The 20,893-nt window shown below is 38.7% G+C and overlaps 2 protein-coding genes across 2 annotated transcripts; one reads left to right on the top strand and one right to left on the bottom strand.

The window, feature by feature from the left end:
- Window positions 1-1,417: 1,417 nt before the first annotated feature.
- SEC61B (SEC61 translocon subunit beta) lies at window positions 1,418-7,923 on the bottom strand. Its single transcript, XM_074196728.1, has 4 exons — window positions 7,846-7,923; window positions 7,605-7,702; window positions 3,892-3,993; window positions 1,418-1,987 (listed from the first exon to the last, which is right to left on the bottom strand). The coding sequence occupies exons 1-4, from the start codon at window positions 7,846-7,848 to the stop codon at window positions 1,900-1,902; spliced, it is 291 nt and encodes a 96-aa protein (XP_074052829.1). The 5' UTR covers window positions 7,849-7,923; the 3' UTR covers window positions 1,418-1,899.
- A 461-nt stretch (window positions 7,924-8,384) lies between these two features.
- On the top strand, window positions 8,385-15,808 carry ALG2 (ALG2 alpha-1,3/1,6-mannosyltransferase). The gene is made up of 2 exons (XM_074196727.1): window positions 8,385-8,787; window positions 13,124-15,808. The coding sequence occupies exons 1-2, from the start codon at window positions 8,458-8,460 to the stop codon at window positions 14,024-14,026; spliced, it is 1,233 nt and encodes a 410-aa protein (XP_074052828.1). The 5' UTR covers window positions 8,385-8,457; the 3' UTR covers window positions 14,027-15,808.
- Window positions 15,809-20,893: the final 5,085 nt, after the last annotated feature.

Raw genomic sequence — 20,893 nt, 5'->3', positions numbered from 1 at the left:
CTAAAGACATTGTTTCTGAAGATGGGTAATATAAGGGAGTTTGAAAAATCTTGTCATGTAATAAAAAAAACTTGCTGGGCAAAAAGATGCTCTAGACAATAGTATATAGTAATTATAGGAGTAATACCTACTTAGGTATTGTCATATAGAGGCTAGCATAGTTTTTCTCCAAAATAAATCCATCATTCTAAAAGCATTTATAAAGTGCTTACTATCTAGAAAGCATTAGGCTAAATACTGAGAATACAAAGATAAAAGTATAACAACAATGCCCTGGAGAGGCTTATGCTCTAATAGCAGACACATCATATCTGTATACAAACACATAGAAAATGATGACAAGATCAGGAAGATGGGAAACAGGAAAGGTTTCATGTTTAAAATAGCACTAGAGCAGAGTTATGAAAGAAAAATGGGGATTCTAAGAGGAGCAGGTGAAGAAAAAGACATGAGTCAAAAGGATAAAGTGTCATGTACTAAGGAATAGTAAGATAGCCATTATATCTGAATGATCAAGTGTGGAAAGAGGAATAATGTGTAAAGGCTGGAAAGATAGGAAGGAACAAAATTGTGGAAGAATTTAAATGCCAAAGAGTTTATATTTGATTCTCTGGGCAAGTCAATGAAATTACATTTGAGACTTAAACACTGATGTATCTTCCTGGTTGCCTAATAGTCAGCACTGGAGGAATCAGAGACTCCTCAGAGTCAATACCTGCTTCTCTACCACCTCAGCAAAGACAGATGCAGCAGCACTACACTCAACTGCATCACTATTGTATCCTTTGTGAATATCCTTTCTATGCTATAGCAAAACAAACCTCCTTTTATTTCATATTAGATGGTCTGTCCACAAGTGTCTCATTTCATTTCAATCTCAAACTTGAATGACTGGCCTGGCCTTAGTGAGACTGGTCTGGTATGTAATACTCAACTCAAAAAGTTTACATTACACTTGATAAGCAACATTACATTTATAGTTATTTGCTAAGCATAAATAGTATTCAAATATTTTTTTTTAATTTTAGGGAAAGAAGACTTGTAAGAGACTAATTTGTACTTTAACAAAAAACAATGGTTTGTATTATGTAAACATAAGTTACTCCATATACCAACATTTAACATCATTAAGTCTATAAAATAGAGCAAAGGAAAAAAATAGGGAAAAAAAAACAGGCTGGATTCAGAAGAGGTCATAATCTTCTTACCATTTAGTAAATACCTTCCTCCTCCCTCCCAAAATGCTACCAAGTAGAAAGTGGAAAAGTTTAGGAGCCCAGGTTATGTACCTCAACACAGTATTATTGGTCTCCTTAGTAACAATAACCAAGTAAAAAAACATTGATATGAAATTAATGATCTCTAAACTATATTTTCTCTGCTTTGGAAAATCATATGAAAAGGTTAGCACAATCAATTTTATATTCAAGTGAGTTTATGGAGGCACATTAGAAACTTTCAACGTTCCACAGAAAGTCTCAATTCAATTTAACAAAATTTTCCTGTACAATTATCTGGCTGAGATACACAAATGTATTTTCAAATAATTTGCAACATATGAAGTGATATACAATAAATGATACAGTGCTGTATTTGGGAGGAGAAATCATGAGACAGCATAAAATTTTCATTTGTACTTGCCATTTTATTATGCCTAACCTGTAAATCTTTAGGAAGATGTCACCTATGACAGGTGGGCTTCAGAAAACAGACATGATATATAAAGGAATTTTAAAAGTTAATTATAGACAAATTAAAAAAGATCTTGAAAAATCAACTTGTATTTTTTCTAAGTTCCTTATAAAACAGTAAGCTTTCAAAAGATCTCTCTCCATGCACACAAAGTCCACCATGCTTTTGGTCCAGAAACTGCTGACAGAAAGATGGATGCAGTTGAATCTATGAACGTGTGTACTTGCCCCAAATATGCAACATAAACACTGAAGCAATAAACAGAAGACTCATTACCAATACTGGAACAGGACCACTGAAAAAAAAAAAGAAAAAAGTAATGAATGCCTTTAGCAGTATTATAAAAATTATCAGTCACCCAGGAAAAAACCCCACTTAAACTAGAAATATTATATACATTAGAAAATGATAAATAGCCAAAGCTCTTTGTAAATGCAATTTTAAAAAAATTTCCAAACTAAAACGCTATTTTTGAAATTGATAGCAACATAATTCTAATTTACAAAATCAGAATAAATTTAATACAAACACTTCATTCCGAATTTATATTTTAGATTCAGAACAGTATCACCATTACATTTTCTTAAAAGACAAAACTAGTGATTGAAGTATATATAGTATAGAATAGAGGTAAAATACACAGGATAATAATGAATTATAAAAAAATTTGCATCATGGGATATGAGGTTTGAATACATGATGATCTAAGGAAAGGGCAAATTGGAGGATTCACATAACACACTCTGATGAGGTAAATTTTACTTTACCCCTCAGACACACATGATTTCCTTTTCATACAGGTGTAATAAGACTTCAAAAATTTAATCCTAGGGGGTGGCTAGGTGGTGCAGTGGATAGAGCACCAGCCCTGGAGTCAGGAGTACCTGAGTTCAAATCCAGCCTCAGACACTTAATTACCTAGCTGTGTGGCCTTGGGCAAGCCACTTAACCCCATCGCCTCGCAAAAAAAGAAAAAAAAATTTAACTTAGAAGCCAAAACCAGATTATTCAGAACATCACATAATTCAAATTGCTATTCTCAAAAGACTAGATGCTAGTCCTTCATTTGATTCCATCCAATTCTAAAGTTTGACAGTACGTTAGATAATGGAGCTCCATGTGACCTGTGGGGTTACCTATTTCAGTTTTCTCGTTTTCTAGATGAGGAAACTTATGGCCTAGAAAACTGAAGTGACTTGGGTAATGCCATCAGGTTCCACTTTGGAAATAGTTCTAACTATTTAAGAAAATGAATAAGTAGTTTTTTTATTGTTTTTCTTTATATTGTGCCAAAAGCTGGTTTCCTAAAGTTTCTATCCATTGGTTCCTAACACAGGAAAGCAAACAAACAAAAAAAGCTAACTTCTTCTCATTGCCAATATATGAAGACAGTTAAGTTTTAAGGGTCTTTCCCCAAGTTGCCTCTTCCCTTCCCTAAGCATTTCCAGTTCTTCAACCAATCAAACTAGACCATAAACTTAATTATCCTGGTTGCCCTGATCAACAAAAGCATGCATTAATTTGTCCATTTTTTTCTAAAATATGGCACTTCCACTGGACCTAAGACACCAAATATGATACAAACAAGAATTCAGTTGAACTGTATTTCCCTTCTTCTGACACTATGCTCCTGTTAATGCAGCTTAAGATATTAATTTTTCCACCTGCTCATTGAATTGTCTCAAATTGAGCCTGCAGATCACAAATTTTCTCACAGAACTTCTGTTCTAATATCTCCCTTGTGTACAGTTGATGCTTTGATCCAAAGTCTTAAGACTATGTATTTCTTGTTAAGTTTTATCTTATTACATCTGACCCTTCAAGTCAACTAATATATTATGTTGACTTACTGCCCTGCATTGTGTCACCTAGCTATCTCCTAATAGCTGGTCATGTGTAGTTAGTAATTACATAATTATATAATATTCTTCCACATTACTAATTAAAAACATTGAACTAAACAGAGGCAATTGACTCCTACATCTCAACCAAATCTCTTATATATCTCAATCCAGAATCTACCAATCATTCTGGAGGATAAGTCAGAGATCAATGACTCCTAAAAGTACAACAGGTCCAACTTGACCAGTGGATGATACCTGAAGTACCAGGCATACTAATCAAGCAGAAGGTTATCAGAAACAAGAAGCAATAACTGAAAGAAATGTGGAATTTAATTTAAATGTTTCTTTAACTTACACTTTGAGCCCAGGAGAATCTTCAGTATAGAACCTCCACATGCCCCCTGTGCCTGCTGAAGTTGTACGACCTGCACTCCTTGTTCCACAGCTGGCATTTTTCCTAAAAAAAAATAAAAATAAAAATAAAAATAAATTAAAAATTTAGTGATATTTAATTTCTTCCTTTTAACATTAGTAATATAACGAACTAAGCTTCATTTTATTTTTAAAGAATCAATTCAAACAATAATGAATTTGGACAATTGTATCATAAAAATGAAAACATTTCTATCAAATAAATTTCCACATTCCCCCTGAAAATAAACCTAATTATAAAGAAGGAGAGCCTAAGGGGGCAGTTTGGAGGCATCGGCATTGGAGTCGGAAGGACCTAAGTTCAAATTAGGCCTCAGATACTTGACGACAGCTGTTGAGACCCTGGGTACTAAACTCTCAGAAAAAAAGAAAAAGAAAAAAAAATAGGAGGGCCTAAGTCAAAATTCTTCAAGTTAACCAAATTTGATTCTGAAGTTCAACAAGGAAGAAAGGAATTTATTCTTGAAGCTTAATTCTCATTAACTTCCTTGTTGGCAGTAGGCTAGGTCAAGATCATTCATTCATTCTTTGTTCATTCTTTCTGCTCTTCCTCTGCTTTTCTGCCCCACCCCCACACTCACTTTTTTGCTCCCGTCCTATCCCAAGTCCATTCATTCATGCACAGAAGAGACCAAAGCAGTTTTTTGGTTGTTTTTTTTTTTTTTTGCAAGGCAAACAGGGTTAAGTGGCTTGCCCAAGGCCACACAGCTAGGTAATTATTAAATGTCTGAGACTGGATTTGAACCCAGGTACTCCTGACTCCAGGGCTGGTGCTTTATCCACTGTACCACCTAGCTGCCCAAACCAAAGCAGTTTTAAAGAAAACCAAAGATCCTAGAAACTTAAGGGAATGCATTTCAGCTGTATGATAATGAATGCAAGAGTAGCAATGATACCAAGTATGAGGAAAAGATCAGTTTGACTGAACTGTGCTGAAAAGGTAGTTTGAAACTAAGTTGTAAAGGACTTTCAATGTCAAATAACATAATTAATCCTAGACTTAAAAGTGAGACAGTTTACTGAGTAGGAAAATGTAGAAGTGAAACTGCAAATTCCTGCTTCAAACTGAAAAGATTGGCAAAAATGACCAAAAAATGGTAATCAAACAATGTGGGTCATTCCCTTATTTCAAATTCTGAAATTCCCCTCTGATGATAAAATCTGTCATTCTGCCTCTCCTTTAAGACAATTTTCGTTATTCTGGCAATCTCCATTTCTATCATATCTCCTTTTTCTCTCCAGCCATATCTCTCTCATTTTCCTACTTTAACAATTTTAGTACTCTGGTTCATTGTAATCACTCTTGAATTCTTTTCTTTCACGTTCTTCCAGAATTCCTTCCCTATCCTCAATCCAGAATCATTTTCACCACTTGTCTTCTTCACTCCAAGATTCTGTTGAAAGTCACAAAATAATGCTGACTGAAATCATTAATATTAATTTTTGTCTTATTCAAATTGGATCATCATGGCTATATTTTTATTCTTCCCAGATTAACTATTTTGTCCCAGCAATAGTGGTTCCAAACTAAATCCTTTTTCTTCAAGTCTCTAAATGCTCCCCTCCCCACTCCAACTCTTAGGAGATGACTTCTCTTCCTACTATAATGAAAATCAAGACCATCCACAGTAAGCATTACCTTAAAAATCTTCACTTATTCTTTTTTGTCCTGACCAAACATTATACTTGTGCCCTCAAACACATTCCCTCTTCCAGAAGTGATGCTTTTTAATCATTTTCTTCTCCTTCAGTCCTCCCTAAAAAACTTTTACTTAGTCCTTGATATGCAATATCATTTCCCCCTTCCACTGTCAAACACCTAAAAAAGTTTTCTGTTATTTACTTCCATTTTCCTGCAGACTATTTACTTCTCAACCCTTCATGTGGCTTCTGACCTCACCACCACTCTAATTGCTCAATCTAAGGCTACCAACAAGCTTTTAACTTCTAACTTCTTTTTTTGCTAGGCAATGGGGTTAAGTGTCTTGTCCAAGGCCACACAGATAGGTAATTATTAAATGTCTGAGGCCGGATTTGAACTCAGGTACTCCTGACTCCAGGGCCCATACTCTATCCACTGCACCACCCAGCAGTCCCTTAATGGTCTTTTAAAAATACTCATCCTACTTGGCTTCTCTACAATTGACAGTCAACTACAACCCCTCCTCTGAATAATCTCACCTTCCTAATCCAGCTGCCACCCAACTGAAACCTATTAAAGACCTTGTTTAAGGCCAAGGTCTCCCACTGCTTCCAGGATTATCTCTAGTCACCCAAGTGAAGCTGGTGACTTTGACCAGTCTTCACTCAATTATGTTCAATTCTCTTGACATCCTGGATGTCATTGAACAAACAAGCAAACCACACAACCATTAAAGAAAATCTTCCTAAAAGAGAAGCTTGATAATGCTACTCTTCAGCTGATGTGCCTCCAAAAATGATAACCAAATTCCTAAATGTGCTATTTAAGGATTTCCATAAACTGGCTTCAGCTTACCTTTCTGGTCTTATTTCATGACTCCCCATCGTGCAAATTATTACAATTTATCAACTAGCACCCCAAACTTATAATTCCATCTTTCACCTATAAGCCTTACTTAGTAACATCCCTCTCTACTCACATAAAATGATCTCTCTCCTCATTTCTGCCTCTCCATCTGGTAACCACCCTCCTCAGTGAAGCCTTTGCTATCATTCCTCATCCCTAATTTGTGCTCTCTCCTTCCTCAAATTACATTGTATCTATTAATCTTTGTAAATGCTATTTTGACTCATTCCTAACAGCAAGTAAAACAAACTCCTTGAGGGTGAAAATGTTCCCCCCCCCCCCCCCGCCTTGGATCCAAAATATTACCTGAAGAATGAGTTCTTATTAAATATTTAAAGAACTGAACAGGGGCCAAATCAGGTCATCGGTTCCATTCTCCATTTAAGTATAATTTAGTGCCTTCAATTATTTATTATGCATTTCCAATATATTTATATTGGAAATTATATAGTTCCAAAATATTACATATCTCCGATATATTTATATTAGAAATTACATTATTCAAACATATTACATATTTCCAATATATTCCGTCTATGGCTAGGGGGTACAGAGTCGTTTGCTTCTTCTTGCCACCCTATCAGCCAGTGAGCTGTCCCTTTGCCTTTCCTCCTGTCTCCAATGCATAACACAGTGTCAGCCTTGAAGTGAGGAGCGAATAAACATTTACCGACTGAAGGCTCCTGCTGTCTCTCCCAAATTCCTTAGTCCAGCAATCATGTATGCAGCATCAATCATGTGCGATCCGAGATGAGAGCTTAACTAACACGTACCCCGGCGCTTTGCAAAGTGTCTGGTACACAGCAGAAGCTTAATAAATAATGACTGGGGGCGGCTAGGTGGCACAGTGGATAGCGCACCGACCCTGGAGTCGGGAGTACCTGAGTTCAAATCCGGCCTCAGATACTTATTACCTGGCTACGTGGCCTTGGGCAAAAACCAAAAAAATAAAAAATAGTGAGCGGCGGGATGGCAGGAGACACGCGCAGTGGCGCAGGGCTCGAGAAGCGCTTTCTCCAACCATCTCTCCGTCTTAAGACGATGAGGACGGGGCCCTGTTTCGAGGCCCGCCCGGGGCCGCTTCTTACCTTTGCCTGACCGTGGATCCCGCGGCCCTGGCGGCCACAGCTTTGCTGGGAGACCGGCCCGAGGCGCCCACGTTGGTACCGCTGGGAGTAGGCCCCGGCTGTGAACAGAGAAAAAAGCCCGTCTGGTACAAGCGGCGGAGAAGCCCCCGGCGGCCCGCCCCACCCGCCCGCCCGCCGGGCCCTCCAGAGCCGGCGGCGACACCGCAGCCGAGCTGGGCAGCACCCGGGCGGCGAGGTATACCATCGCTGCAGAGGACGACGCAGGCGACTCGGTAACGGAGGCTCCGGCGGCTCCGGCGGCTGCGGCGGCTGCGGCGGCTGCGGCAGTCACGGCAACCACCAGCGCGGGCCTACGCCGGGGGCTTCTAGGGATGGAGGGGAGGGGCGGAGGGACACCAGCTTCCTGTGGTGCCCGACCAAGTGCCTGCTCTAAAATGGAAAGAATCTCAAAAGAGGTAAAAAAAGTTGTAGCAGCCTCGTATCTGTTCTCCGTTTCTGAACAAGAAAAAGTAGATGAAAGTGAATGTCACGCGCTGAAAAAAAAAGAGGCATACAAAACCACGCAGGAAGCCTTCAGGCAATATCGGAGACACTCTCAACTTTTAGCAAACGTGTCCAAATTCATTCAAGCCCCCGGGAGGGGGAGGAGTCATTCGTAAGGCAGAGTGGGGCCGGAGAAATGGAGCCAACGCCACGCAGACAGCAGCCCGGCCGGGGCGGGGAGGGGTGGGGCCGGGAAGGGGGCGGGGCTCGCCCTCGAGTCTGCGCCGCCGCGATCGCCGGGACCCGGTCTCGGAGCAGGCTTCCTCCAGGGGCGGTCTGCGCAAGCGCGAAGCCCGCGGTCCCGGCCGCCATGCAGCCCCGGGCGGCGCGCGCTCCCTCGGTCCTGTTCGTGCACCCGGACTTGGGCGTGGGCGGCGCGGAGCGGTTGGTGCTGGACGCGGCGCTGGCCCTGCAGTCCCGCGGCTGCCGCGTCCGCGTGTGGACCGCGCACTACGACCCGAGCCGCTGCTTCTCGGAGAGCCGCCAGCTGCAGGTGCGCTGCGCGGGGGACTGGCTGCCGCGCGGCCTGGGCTGGGGCGGCCGCGGCGCCGCGCTCTGCGCCTACCTGCGCATGCTCTACCTGGCGCTCTACATCCTGCTGCTGAGCGGCGAGGAGATGGACGTGATCGTGTGCGACCAGGTAGGGCCGGCGTGGAGTCCCGCCCCCAAGCCCACCTGGGCCCGGCCCGTGGGACCCGGGCCGGTGCCTGCCTCAGTGTCCCCACCCCCCGGGAGTGAGCCTGAGAGCAACACCCCTCCCGGAGGCACTGTGAGCATTCAGTTAATGTTGATGCTAAGCTCCCGGATCAACAAATACTGCTTATTACCAATCATTTTAATAATGTTTCTCATTCTGCTTCTTATTATTGGCACAATTAACATTATTAAGTAATATTGATTAGCTGTTACCACTCTGGGATCAATAACAAATGTTATTATTAACATATCATATTAAGGCTGGAAAGAGCTTATAAATGCATATTTATTTCTTTTATTAGATGGCCTTCTCACCTTTAATCATCACTGCCTTATCCTTCGTGTGTGGTTGTTTGCCCACGGTCTCCCCGTTAGACTGTGAGCTCCTTGAGGGCAGCGACTGCCCACCTGTCTTTGCATCCCTGCCATCTGCGCAGTGTCCGGCTCGCCCTCCAGGTCCTGCCCCACATCATCTCTGCACCTTGCTTGCATTTTGCCCCCTCATTACAATGCCAGCGAGCTCTTTGAGGACAGGAACCTTTTTTTTTAACTTTTTCCTTCCCAGCACTGCAGCAGTACCCCAACACCTCTAATAAACGTTCATTGACTCTTTATGTTTATTGGCTGGCTTCTGTGTTCACACACATAGGAAGTGTCTGGAGACTGAACTTGAACCCAGAGCCTTGGCTTCCAAATCCCACTCCCTTTGCTGTACAGTGAGTTATATAGATGTTATGGAAGGCACCTCATTGAGGATAGGTGGGTCAGGATGGGCTACATGTTTTAAAGAACACCTGAACTAGAGATGAGACCAAAGCCCCAACTTTGCCACACATTATGATGACTGACTTTGAGGAAGTCATTTTCTTTCCTCTTCAGATTCCTCAAATGTAAAAGGAGGAAACTGGGCTAGATGGTTTCTAACCTCAAAATAAGTAACTAATAAAGTTGGAAACAGTGGGTGTCGACTGTTTTTATTAAAATTAAAGCCAGTTGGCTCTAATTTTCTCCCTTGAAGTATGCCTCACATGTACTTTTTTTTTGTAAGGCAAATGAGGTTAAAGTGTCTTGCCCAAGGCCGCACAGGCAGGTAATTATTAAGTTCTGAGGCTGGATTTGAACTCAGGTACTCCTGACTCCAGGGCCAGTGCTCTATCCACTATGCCACCTAGCCACCCCTAGCAATGATTAATAAAATGATTAATTACCCAGAAACTATATCTCTTGAACTGGCCCACTGCAACACCTAGCCACTCCCTGACATATACTTTTATTACAGTGCTTTTGCATTCAACCTGAATCATGTAATTCAACCTCTTCTATTTGCAGATGAGGAAATTGAAACCAAAGGAGGTTAATGAACTCTTTTCTAAGAGAACTTCAGTATGTCTTTTTTTTTAAAAGCAAAACTAAATTACCTAAGGTAGAAACTCCTAGAAAACTTCAAGTGTCATGCCTCCCATCTCACTGCTATAGTTTTCATAGTAAAAATAGCAATTTTTTGTAAAAACAAATGAATTGCAAGTAATGGCATGCTTTCTTGGCTCCTTACTTTCTTGGCTTCCATCAAGACTCAGCTCAAATCCCACCTTTCTACAGCAAAGTGATTCCCTTCTATCTAATTTTCTTCCATCTCCTAATCCCACCAACCTCCCAAATGCCTTCAATCTGAGATTGCTTTTTTTTTTGCAAGGCAATGGGGTTAAGTGGCTTGCCCAAGGCCACACAGCTAGGTAATTATTAAGTGTCTGAGATTGGATTTGAACCCAAGTACTCATGACTCCAGGGCTGGTGCTTTATCCACTACACCACCTAGCTGCCCCTGAGATTACTTTTAATCTTGTTCTGTTTCATATATGTACATAGTTGTTTACATGTTGTTTCTCTTAAGGATGTGGTTCTTTGAAGGTTGGGATCATGTATTTGGGTTTTTTTGGTTTTTGTTTTTCATAGAGAGACACAATATCTAGCACATAAAAGCATCTGATAAATGTTTGTGTATTGTGTCTTTACAAAATATTAAATCCTCTCTGGATCTAGATTTCCCCATCTGAAAAATGAGGAGAGATTGACACTCATCTTAAATTTGTGATCTTGATCTCCTTTTAAAAAGAATCTTCTGTCAAAAAAAAAACCCAACAACCCTACATAAGATAACAAAACTATTGGAAGTATATTTACTCTAGATAACAAAACTATTGGGAGTATATTTACTCTAAAGAGAAATAATTAGCTTTAACTAAAAATTATTGCCCAAATAAAAATACCTTGACCCTCACATACATATTCCTGGTCAAATCAATTTGTTTCTTAGAATCTAAAGGATCTTAGAATCTAAAAAGATTCTTCTATAAAGATCTTTAATTGTTCAAGAATTTCTTCTATGAAGTTTTGCTTTAAGACTTCCAATGTCAGGTCATTGATTGTCCATTACGGCAGCTCATTCTATAATTGAACAGCTCTAACAGTTCTAAATGCTTTTCCTTTAAATTGAACTGAATTATTTTGCATCTATTGTGCTCGATTCTTCTCTCTGGGCCCAGGCAAACGTTCTATATGTTACAAGGGTTTCAGAGGATGCAGGTTTGAATCCCTAAAGTAATGTATGATCTTGGGCAAGTCATAATCTTGGTTGGACTCCATTTCCTCATCTGGACAGGGAGATTGGACTAGATGGTCTTTTCCTCTCAGTTTAAAATAATACCTTCCAGGGACAGATAGGTAGCACAGTGGATAGAGTATTTATTACTCAAGTCAGGAGGATCCAAGTTCAAATTCAACCTCAGAAATTTGACTGTGACCCTGGGAAGATCATTTAACTCCCAACTACCTTGCCAAATATTCAAATAAAATTGAATATAATGATACTTTCCCCAGTACCATCAAAATATTTGAAGATAGATCTGGTTTCCTTGTTTCCTGTAGTCTGAACATACAGGGTTCCTTCAGTGGATCTTTTAATGATTACAATAACTGGGATTTTAACCTCTTTAGGTGTGTTTTTTATCTCTAAAATGATCATAGGACTAAATTTTTAGGGTTATTTTGTCTTTACAACTCTGATTTTTCTAGAAAAGCATCCTGTTGGGGCAGCTTGGTGGCACAGTAGATAGAGCACTGGTCCTGGAGTCAGGAGGGACCTGCATTCAAATTCTGCCTCAGACAACTAATTATCTAGCAGTGACCTTGGATAAGTCACTGAACCCCATTGCTTTGCAAAAACCAGAAGGGGAAAAAAAAGGGATCCTGTAATGGGAGAGTTAAGATATAAAATGAGAGCAATTTAACTGGCATAGAGGACAGAAGTAGTCAGACAATAGCCATTTATTAAGCACTTACTATATGTGCTGAGCTCTGGGCAAAGGGTTAGATAGTACTTATCAAGTAATTTTTATGCAGTGTCAATATATATTCTTATATTCTCTTCCTCTTTTCCATACATTTTTGTTTGGTTTTCCCTGAGTTTCTGTATCAGAGGATCTGATTCAGGTATAAGCTCATCCTTTGTCTAGTAATGAGGAAACAGCATTATTTGAAGGTGATTAGGATCAATGCAATTTTGCAGAGGCGTAAGAATTATTTTAATAGAAAAATTAAATCCAACATTAGTTAGAAGTTTCCAATATATATTTGATGCTATAAGAAATTAGATAAGGAATACTAAGATATTCTTCAGGTTACTTTTGTGAATTTGCAGGTGAGTTTAGAAATCAGTCACCAAATCTTATTACTATTCTTTACAACCTTGCATTCTATCCCAATTTGCCTCTACAATTTATTTGACCTCTCTTACTTTCCTACTGTATAAAAATTAAAAACTTGGACAAAGTGACTTTTAAGATCCACTCTACTTCCAAATTTATGATTCTGTGTATGCAGTTTTTCTGTAGGAAGGAGGATATAAAAATCTTGAGCATGGATGTCCAAATTTTTAGCTCCTCTAGACTGCATTGTCCAACAAAAACTTGTCAAGAGTGTGTGTGTGTGTGTGTGTGTGTGTTTGTGTGTGTATATATACATATATATGTAATTTTATATTTATTTGTGACTAAATTGTGACCCATATTATCATGATTATCATAATAAGATGTAATGATGCTGAGTGAATTGATTTTGAGAGTAGCAGGTAGCCCACAGAGTCAAGGGTGGTACATACCTGATCTAGAGGAAGCCTCATCGAATTTGTGGACTCAAGTTTACACAATACAAAGCAGGAAGAATTCTTGAAATAATGAATAAAAATAATTTTCTTAACCAGTTTTCATTTTTACTTTAATTAGGTATCTGCTTGTATCCCAGTGTTTAGACTGGCCAGACATCGGAAGAAGATATTGTTTTACTGCCATTTTCCTGATTTACTTCTCACTCAAAGAAATTCTTTTCTCAAAAGACTCTACCGAATCCCCATTGATTGGGTGGAAGAATATACTACTGGCATGGCAGATTGCATTGTAGTCAATAGCTCCTTCACGGCAAATGTTTTTAAGAACACTTTCAAGTCCCTAGCCCACATAAACCCAGATGTCCTCTACCCTTCTTTGAATGTCAACACCTTTGACAGTATAGTGCCTGCAGTTCTCGATAACTTAATTCCTAAAGAAAAGAAGTTTGTTTTTCTTTCAATCAACAGATATGAAAGAAAGAAAAATCTAACTCTAGCTTTAGAAGCATTACTTGAACTGCGAAGAAGATTAGATATTCAAGATTGGGAAAAAACTCATCTAATAATGGCTGGTGGTTATGATGAACGAGTCCTGGAAAATGTAGAGTATTATAGAGAACTGAAGAATACAGTCAACCAGTTTGACCTTAACCACCATGTTACATTCCTGAGGTCTTTTTCAGATACAGAAAAAATCTCTCTTCTCCATAATTGTACTTGTGTGCTTTATACACCAAGCAATGAGCATTTTGGCATCGTTCCTGTGGAATCCATGTACATGCAGTGCCCTGTCATTGCAGTGAATTCAGGTGGACCTTTGGAGTCTATTGTCGATAATGTAACAGGATTTTTATGTGAACCTGACCCATTACAGTTTTCTAAAGCAATGGAAAAGTTTATCAGAGATCCTTCCTTAAAAGCTACAATGGGGTCAGCAGGAAGAGCCAGAGTGAAGGAAAAATTTTCATTGGAGGCTTTTACAGATCAGCTATACCAATATATAAGTAAATTGGCAGAATAATTAATTTGGCTTAAAAACCTTTTCTAGAGGCAGCTAAGGGACAAAAGTTTTACAGGCTGGATTTGGAATCAGGCAGACCTGAGATTGAATCCTGCCTTAGCCACTTACTAGTTATGTGTCCCTGAGCAATTCACATAATCTCTCTGATCCTTAGTTTCCTCATTTATAAAATACAGATAATAGCACCTACCTCTTGTTGAGGATCAAACGAAATAACACATGCAGAGGTTTGCAAACCTTGAAGCACCATATAAATATTTATTATTAGATTACTATTAGATTGTCTAAACTAATCGATTTCCATTCTCAATTGTACTTCAGAAGAAAAAAATCACTCCAAAATGTATCTGGTCCAGAGTGGAATCATCATACATTTTCATCTTTTAAGCATTTTTTAAAAGAAAAAAAAGTATAGCGCTTATCACATTATTACTGTCATTAAAATATTAAGATATAAAACTTGAAGAAAAATTCACAATATTTTAATTATATTCAATCTATATGAGTTATCAGGGTTTGTATGTATTTAAGCTACCATGTCACATGGTTTAACTAGAGAATTTTCAGTTTTAATTTTCCTTAACTATGATTAGACCAGTATGATATCAGCATTAATATTTAGTATTTCTACACTAAAAATACTTGGTTGGTTTTACATGGTCTGCTATTCTTGGGGAAAACTATGTATTTTTTGGGGAAAAATATATTATCATTATAAACAATGATAGTTTTATATACTGTTTTTGCTTGCCAAAAGATGGAAACAAATATATGTAAAAAAACAAATAAAGTGATATTTTGTAAACATTTTATTTTTTTTGATTTTGGCCTGTATTGCCATTAGGGGAAACATTTAAGTACCAAAGCTTAAAATGACAAAGCTTAAATACTCAGATTATAGCCTACAATCTTTCACATTTTTTTATATATTTGTAACAAAACATTAAAAGGTGAAAATAAAAATACAGATGTTTTCTACAAAGGCAACGAGGTAAGAAAAGGAAAATTAGGAAGGAAAATTAGTTGGTGAAAATAAAATATTCAAGCATTTTGTACCTACTATGTGCAAAAGTATTTTATGGATAGGGAGGAAATACTTCAGTGGATCTTGATTTCATCTTTGGTAAGCATTTCCTCCAGGCAGTAGTTGATAACCCAGCCATAGCCACTCATCCTGGATGATTCTTATCTTTGTCTTTCTGTAAATTGAGGATCAACTCCATGAGCTCAGTACAGCACTTGTATTGTCCATCTTTTTTTTTTCAGTCTTATCATATGATCAGCTCATCTTTTCTATTCCTGCAGGGCTTTGGTGTGATATCCTTTATGCAGTTTATCGGATACATGTTGTAACTCATGATGTTGCAGCTGGTTTGCACTCACCATCAGTTTTTTTTGCAAGGCAAATGGGGTCAAGTGGCTTGCCCAAGGCCACACAGCTAGGTCATTATTAAGTGTATGAGGCTGGATTTGAACCCAGGTACTCCTGACTCCAGGGCCAGTGCTCTATCCACTGTGCCACCTAGCTGCCCCTCACCACCAGTTTTTATTTACCCTTCTGTGATGCTGGTGTCCCATGACTTCACAACTAGATAATATTCCTGAGAGAGAAAAAAAGTCCTAAAAATAATTATAGGCTCCTGTGACAGCAAGTAGTCTAGGATCATTGTAATTGCTCTGCATTTGTTCTGATAATCTGTTTTCATTTTCCTAGGTATATGTACTGATAAACTAATGCAGAGAGGGTACTTGGTATGGTAGTTAGTTTGCTAGATTTATAATCAAGAAAACCTGAATTCAGATCACTGCCTTGTGATCTTTAAGTCTCTTAACATTTCTGGGACTCAGTTTTCTCATCTATAAAATGAGGGGATTGAACTCTGAGGTCTTATCTACCTGTAAATCTATAACACCAAATAAGCCATCCATATTCACATTATAATCTAAGCAAGATTCTTTATTCACTTTATTTTTCCATTGAAATTGACTAGGATGATCTCCCTTGAGTGGACTTTGACCTGGAATGTCTAAGAAAGATCATATGATCTTAATCCATGATAAACATTTTATGTAAGAAGAGCTGTTAAAACCAGAATTTTGCCCTACCAAGATGAAGGATTTCCTGCCAAGATGGTTGTCTGAATGGGAGGCAGACAACTCTATTCCTATGTAATTGCTTAAGTAGAACCCTGAAGTTCACACCAGGAATGATCAATAAAATCCAATTCCACTTTAAAACTGCATAAAAACCAGAGTCCATGGGGAATAGGAAAGGGGGGTTCCTCTAACAAATTGCCATCTATGGAAGCCAGTACAACCAGAGGGAGAGATAGGCTCTATATCTGGAGACTATAAAAATGGAGGGTTCTGAAAAAGTACTAGGGTGGTCAGAAATAACTGTTAGGGACCAACATCTCAAAGTGTTCAAACTAAAATAGTGCTCCTTCAGGGATCTGAAATCGATGTCAAAGAAGGCCATGAAGATTCAGCACACTAAATTTCAGAGATCCAAGAGGGATTAATCAGAGGAGGTAGAGGTCAATGTTAGAATCTAGAAGATCCAAGAAGGGACCCATCAAGGATGACCTTCCCACCCAAAATCACACCTTACTAGCACACAGAAATGAAATCAAAATAGTGACCCACTTTAAATTTTTCCACATGGACTACAAGAATGCCTAGCACCAATAAATGAGTTTGCTTTTTTTTTAAATAACTTTTAGACAAAATAATTGGAAGGAAAGTAAGTAGCTTTTTATCCAAGAAAGGCTTCTTGGAAAAACAGAGTAGACTAATGATTCTATTCGCAAAACTAAATACTAGAACAAGATCCAAATATCAGAAAAAAAAATACAAAATATTTAACATAAAAAAAGATGACCTGAACAGATCAAGGAAAGTTCATTTAAGAATCATTGAACTCTGGAAACTATCATCCATACACCCCCCCCCCAAATTCCTGACCATAATAGTCAAAGAAATGACAACTGAATATTGACTAAATGGATTAGAATTAGAGAAATAAGTAAAGATAGAATCCACTGATTACCTCCTAAGAGTAAGGAGTCAAAGGAATGTCAATCAAAATCCATTACTTTCATACTAAAGAAAATCTGCAATTATCCAGACAGAAACAGTTCAAATATCAAGGAAATAGGAGGATCACATAAAACCTTGATCTTCAATGGAATAGGGAAAGCATTTCTGATTTAAAAAAAAAGAATATTTGAAAAATAAACACAAGTCCAGAGAAACTTAGAAATTTATTTGGATATTTTGAAATTGGTGTATGATGATGTAGTACTAACTGGCTACTAAGGTAGAACAAACAGATGTCCCTTTAAAGTAGGGGGTTTTGCTCTGAAGTTTCTGAACTCTTTAAAAAAATTTTTGATATTATATTTCAGTCTAATTTATGTATTTGAAAATATTTAGAGAACATGTCTGTAGGACAGGAAAAGGAATAAAATCCCTTATTCAGAATTAATATTTTTACCATGTATTAAAATTGTAAAATGAAAATAGATGAGGGGCAGCAAAAAGACCAGTCTGACTGAAGCATAGAGTGCTTTGGTACTAGAGTTTGAAGAGGATGAAAGGAATGTCCTAATGTAGAAAGGATGAAGAAAGGGGTGGAAAGAAAATTACAAAATAGAGGAAGGAGAGAGAGAAGTGGGTATCCAATGAAACTCTTATTTGAAATGGACAAAGGAGAATGAACACAGACACAAATATTTTGGTGTAGAAATACATCAAGCTCAACAGGAAAATAAGTAGGTACATGTATACATATATGAGTTATAGAAATAATAAACCAATGGGACCTCAGGTCACAAGAGAAAATGGAGAGACAAGCAAAAGACCCTGGACAGAACCTCTGGGAACACCCACAGTTGTAGGGTATGGTATGTATGATGAAGAGTCAGGACTGAATGAAAACCAAAGAGAACAGAGTGCCAAGGATAAGTTGATCAGCAGTGTTGAATGCAACAGAAAATCCAAGAAATATGATGACAAGGAAAGGTCAAGAGATATGGCAGTTTAGAGATTAAATGGTAACTTTTGAAAGAACTTTCAGTTGTGACAAGGTCAGGAGCTGTATTGCAGAGGATTGAGGAAGAGAAGTAGAGACAATAGCTTCAATAATTTTCTCTCCTTTCCCTCTCCAATTAGTCCTTCACACAGCTACCAAATTGGTATTCTTAAAGCACTGATCTCACAGTTACTCTTCTGCTCAATAAACTTCAGTGGTTCCCTATTGCCTCTGGTAAAAATTCAAAACTCCTCTTTTTGTCATTTAACAGCTTTAACAGATCCAGTCAACCTTTCTATGTTCTTTATACACTACTCTCAAGCACTCTATGCTTCAGTCAGACTGGCCTATTTGATGCCCCTCATCTATCCATCTCACATTTTTGTCTTTGAACTGTGGATAGAGAGAGCCCTGGTCTTGGAGGCAGGAGGACAGGAGTTCAAATCTGGCCTCAGACACTTGACTGGGTAAGTCACTTAACCCTGATTGCCCCTCAGCTAGGGCCACTTATAGTCATCCTGATTCACGTCTGGTCACTGGACCCAGATGACTCTGGAGGAGGAAGTGAAGCTAAGTAACTTAGCACAGCACCCCTCACTCAAATCCATTTCACGTGTTTGTTATGGCATCTAAACATGAAGGGCAATCATTCTATTTCCCATGCCTGTAACTTTTGTCTTTGCTGCACTTTGTAATCTCTAATATCTCACTAAAGGCCTTTCCTGATTTTCCCACTTATTCTCCCACCATTATTTTCACCCCTGCCCTTGAGTTTATTCAGAATTTCTTTTGTCCTTAGTTATCTTCTGTTTCCCCGCTCAACTTCAGCCCCTCCACATAGAAAGTGAAAGGAAGGGAAGATGTATGACTTTCTCGTTTTTTGTATTTATCCATAATGCCTAGCAAAATGCTTGGTACAGAGTATGGTGGTGGCCTTTGGATGAGAGTGAATAAAAACATTTCCATGAAAGTAGCTTATAGACTGACTGGTGAGAAGAACTGAATAATATATTCTGAAAACATATAAAAAAAGGTGGAACAGAGATAAGACTTATTAGGAATGGGAAATTTCAACCATCTACATCCACTAATATTAATCCAGCTTTTGCTAAGTCACCAGCCTCACTTCCTCCTCCAGAGCCATCTGGGTCCAATGGCCAGTTATGTGTCAGGACTCTGGTGATGGTCCCTTAAGAAATAAAAAAGACAAATTGAAAAACAGTCTCCCCTTGCTGGGTTTATATTCCAATGGGGGAAGATACACTGGAAGAATCTGAAAAGGGAAGAGGGTCAGGGAGAGGTGCCAAAACAAGGACATGGTATTCATACTACTGGAAGGGGAATGAAAGTTGACCAGCCTGGATTCCTCCCCAGAATGAAGCCCCAGGAGGAACTCTGCTATTGAAGGAGACTAGCATGGTGGAGGGATGGTCCAAGAGAAGAAGGCCATTTTAGATAGATGTTCCAGGCAGGGGTAGAATGTCTCAGCTGCTGAGGGAGTTTTTTAGGGGGAGAATATAATGGAAGCATATTTTTGAAATCCTGAAAGTTAGCACTTACATATGTGCAATAGTGGCTCCCTGGTTGGTAGCTGGGAGAGATGGAAGAAATCTATCCATAGGTTTCCTATAGCTATTCCTGCAAGGTTTATATGTGTGAGGACACATTAAGCATTTGCAAATCTAAGTATCATCTGTAGATATCAACTACTTTTTTTTTCATTGAAGGTACATATGGAGGTGTAAGATGGAGAGTCACTAAATGACTTTTATAAAATATATTCCTTAGATCCAAACATTCTGATGGCACATTAAATTGAGGTTCCTCTAAGGGTTAGACCTTTAGGACTATTTTCTGGGTCCTAGTTGTTCAATCTAGAATAGCTTATTAGAGTTGTATAGAACATTGACATCATCTAGTTCAAGGTATCTTCATCTTTTATCATGACATAATCCTTTAAGAAGACCAATAAAGTCCACAGACCCTTTCTCAAAGTAATGAGGTTTTTTTTTTGGCTGTTTTTTTAAAATTATAATTGAAGGAAATGCTAAATTTTATTTGGAGGCTTATGAAAATAAAAATGAAATTTTTTTTCTCATCCAAGTTCAAAAACCATCTGAAATCTTTTCATGAAACCCACATTGAAAATCTGGTTCTATTTTATGTATGAGGAAAGTGAAGCCTAGGGAGGCCAGGTCTGTCGCCAGTCAAATCTGGTCACTAGAACCTGGTGGCTCTGGAGGAGAAAGTGAGACTGGTGACCTAGCACAGCACCCCCTCACTCAAATCTAATTCATGTGCTTGTCATAGCATAACCTCCCTGATATCACTGTCTTCTTCAAGAACAAGGACAAAAAACAAACAAATCATTAATTCTGTGTCATCTTGCCACAGACATCTCACTGCTCCCAGTACCATTGCCCTATGACCCCATTTATATAAGAGGAGTGGCTTCTTCTATTTTCTCCTTCTAGTAGTTACTATCCACTGATATATCTGAAAGATTCATCTTCTGAAGTGGACTCCTCCACTTCATTAGCAGTATCTTGACAATCCATTTATCATTGAGTGAGTGGACACATCTCTTGAAATTATCCAATAGTGAGGCAGGGTGACCCTAATTTTGGCACCTTTTAAATGTCTTTTGGCTGTCAGTGTTAAGGATTTGCCTGGTCTGTCCCCTTCAAGATACTGAGAAGGCATTCCCAAACTTTGTGATGAAGCATGCCAGGGATAACACAGAGTCCAGGATCAGGCCTAACATTGCTGTTAGTGCTGCTGCATCCTGCTCTTGGTGGGCATAGTCAAACACTCCCAGGAATTCCTGGCATAGT

This window comes from Macrotis lagotis, chromosome 8, assembly GCF_037893015.1.
Source record: "Macrotis lagotis isolate mMagLag1 chromosome 8, bilby.v1.9.chrom.fasta, whole genome shotgun sequence".
NCBI lineage: Eukaryota > Metazoa > Chordata > Mammalia > Peramelemorphia > Peramelidae > Macrotis > Macrotis lagotis.
The sequence above is the reverse complement of the archived record's forward strand: the minus strand, read 5'-3'. Positions and strand labels throughout refer to the sequence as shown.

Coding starts and splice junctions, on each gene's coding strand:
- ALG2 (XM_074196727.1), top strand. CDS start 8,458: ATGCAGCCCCGGGCGGCGCGCGCTCCCTCGGTCCTGTTCGTGCACCCG. Junction 8,788..13,123: donor ACGTGATCGTGTGCGACCAG/GTAGGGCCGGCG, acceptor TACTTTAATTAG/GTATCTGCTTGTATCCCAGT.
- SEC61B (XM_074196728.1), bottom strand. Junction 3,994..7,604: donor GGATCCACGGTCAGGCAAAG/GTAAGAAGCGGC, acceptor ATTTTTTTTTAG/GAAAAATGCCAGCTGTGGAA. Junction 1,988..3,891: donor GATTCTCCTGGGCTCAAAGT/GTAAGTTAAAGA, acceptor TTTTTTTTTCAG/TGGTCCTGTTCCAGTATTGG.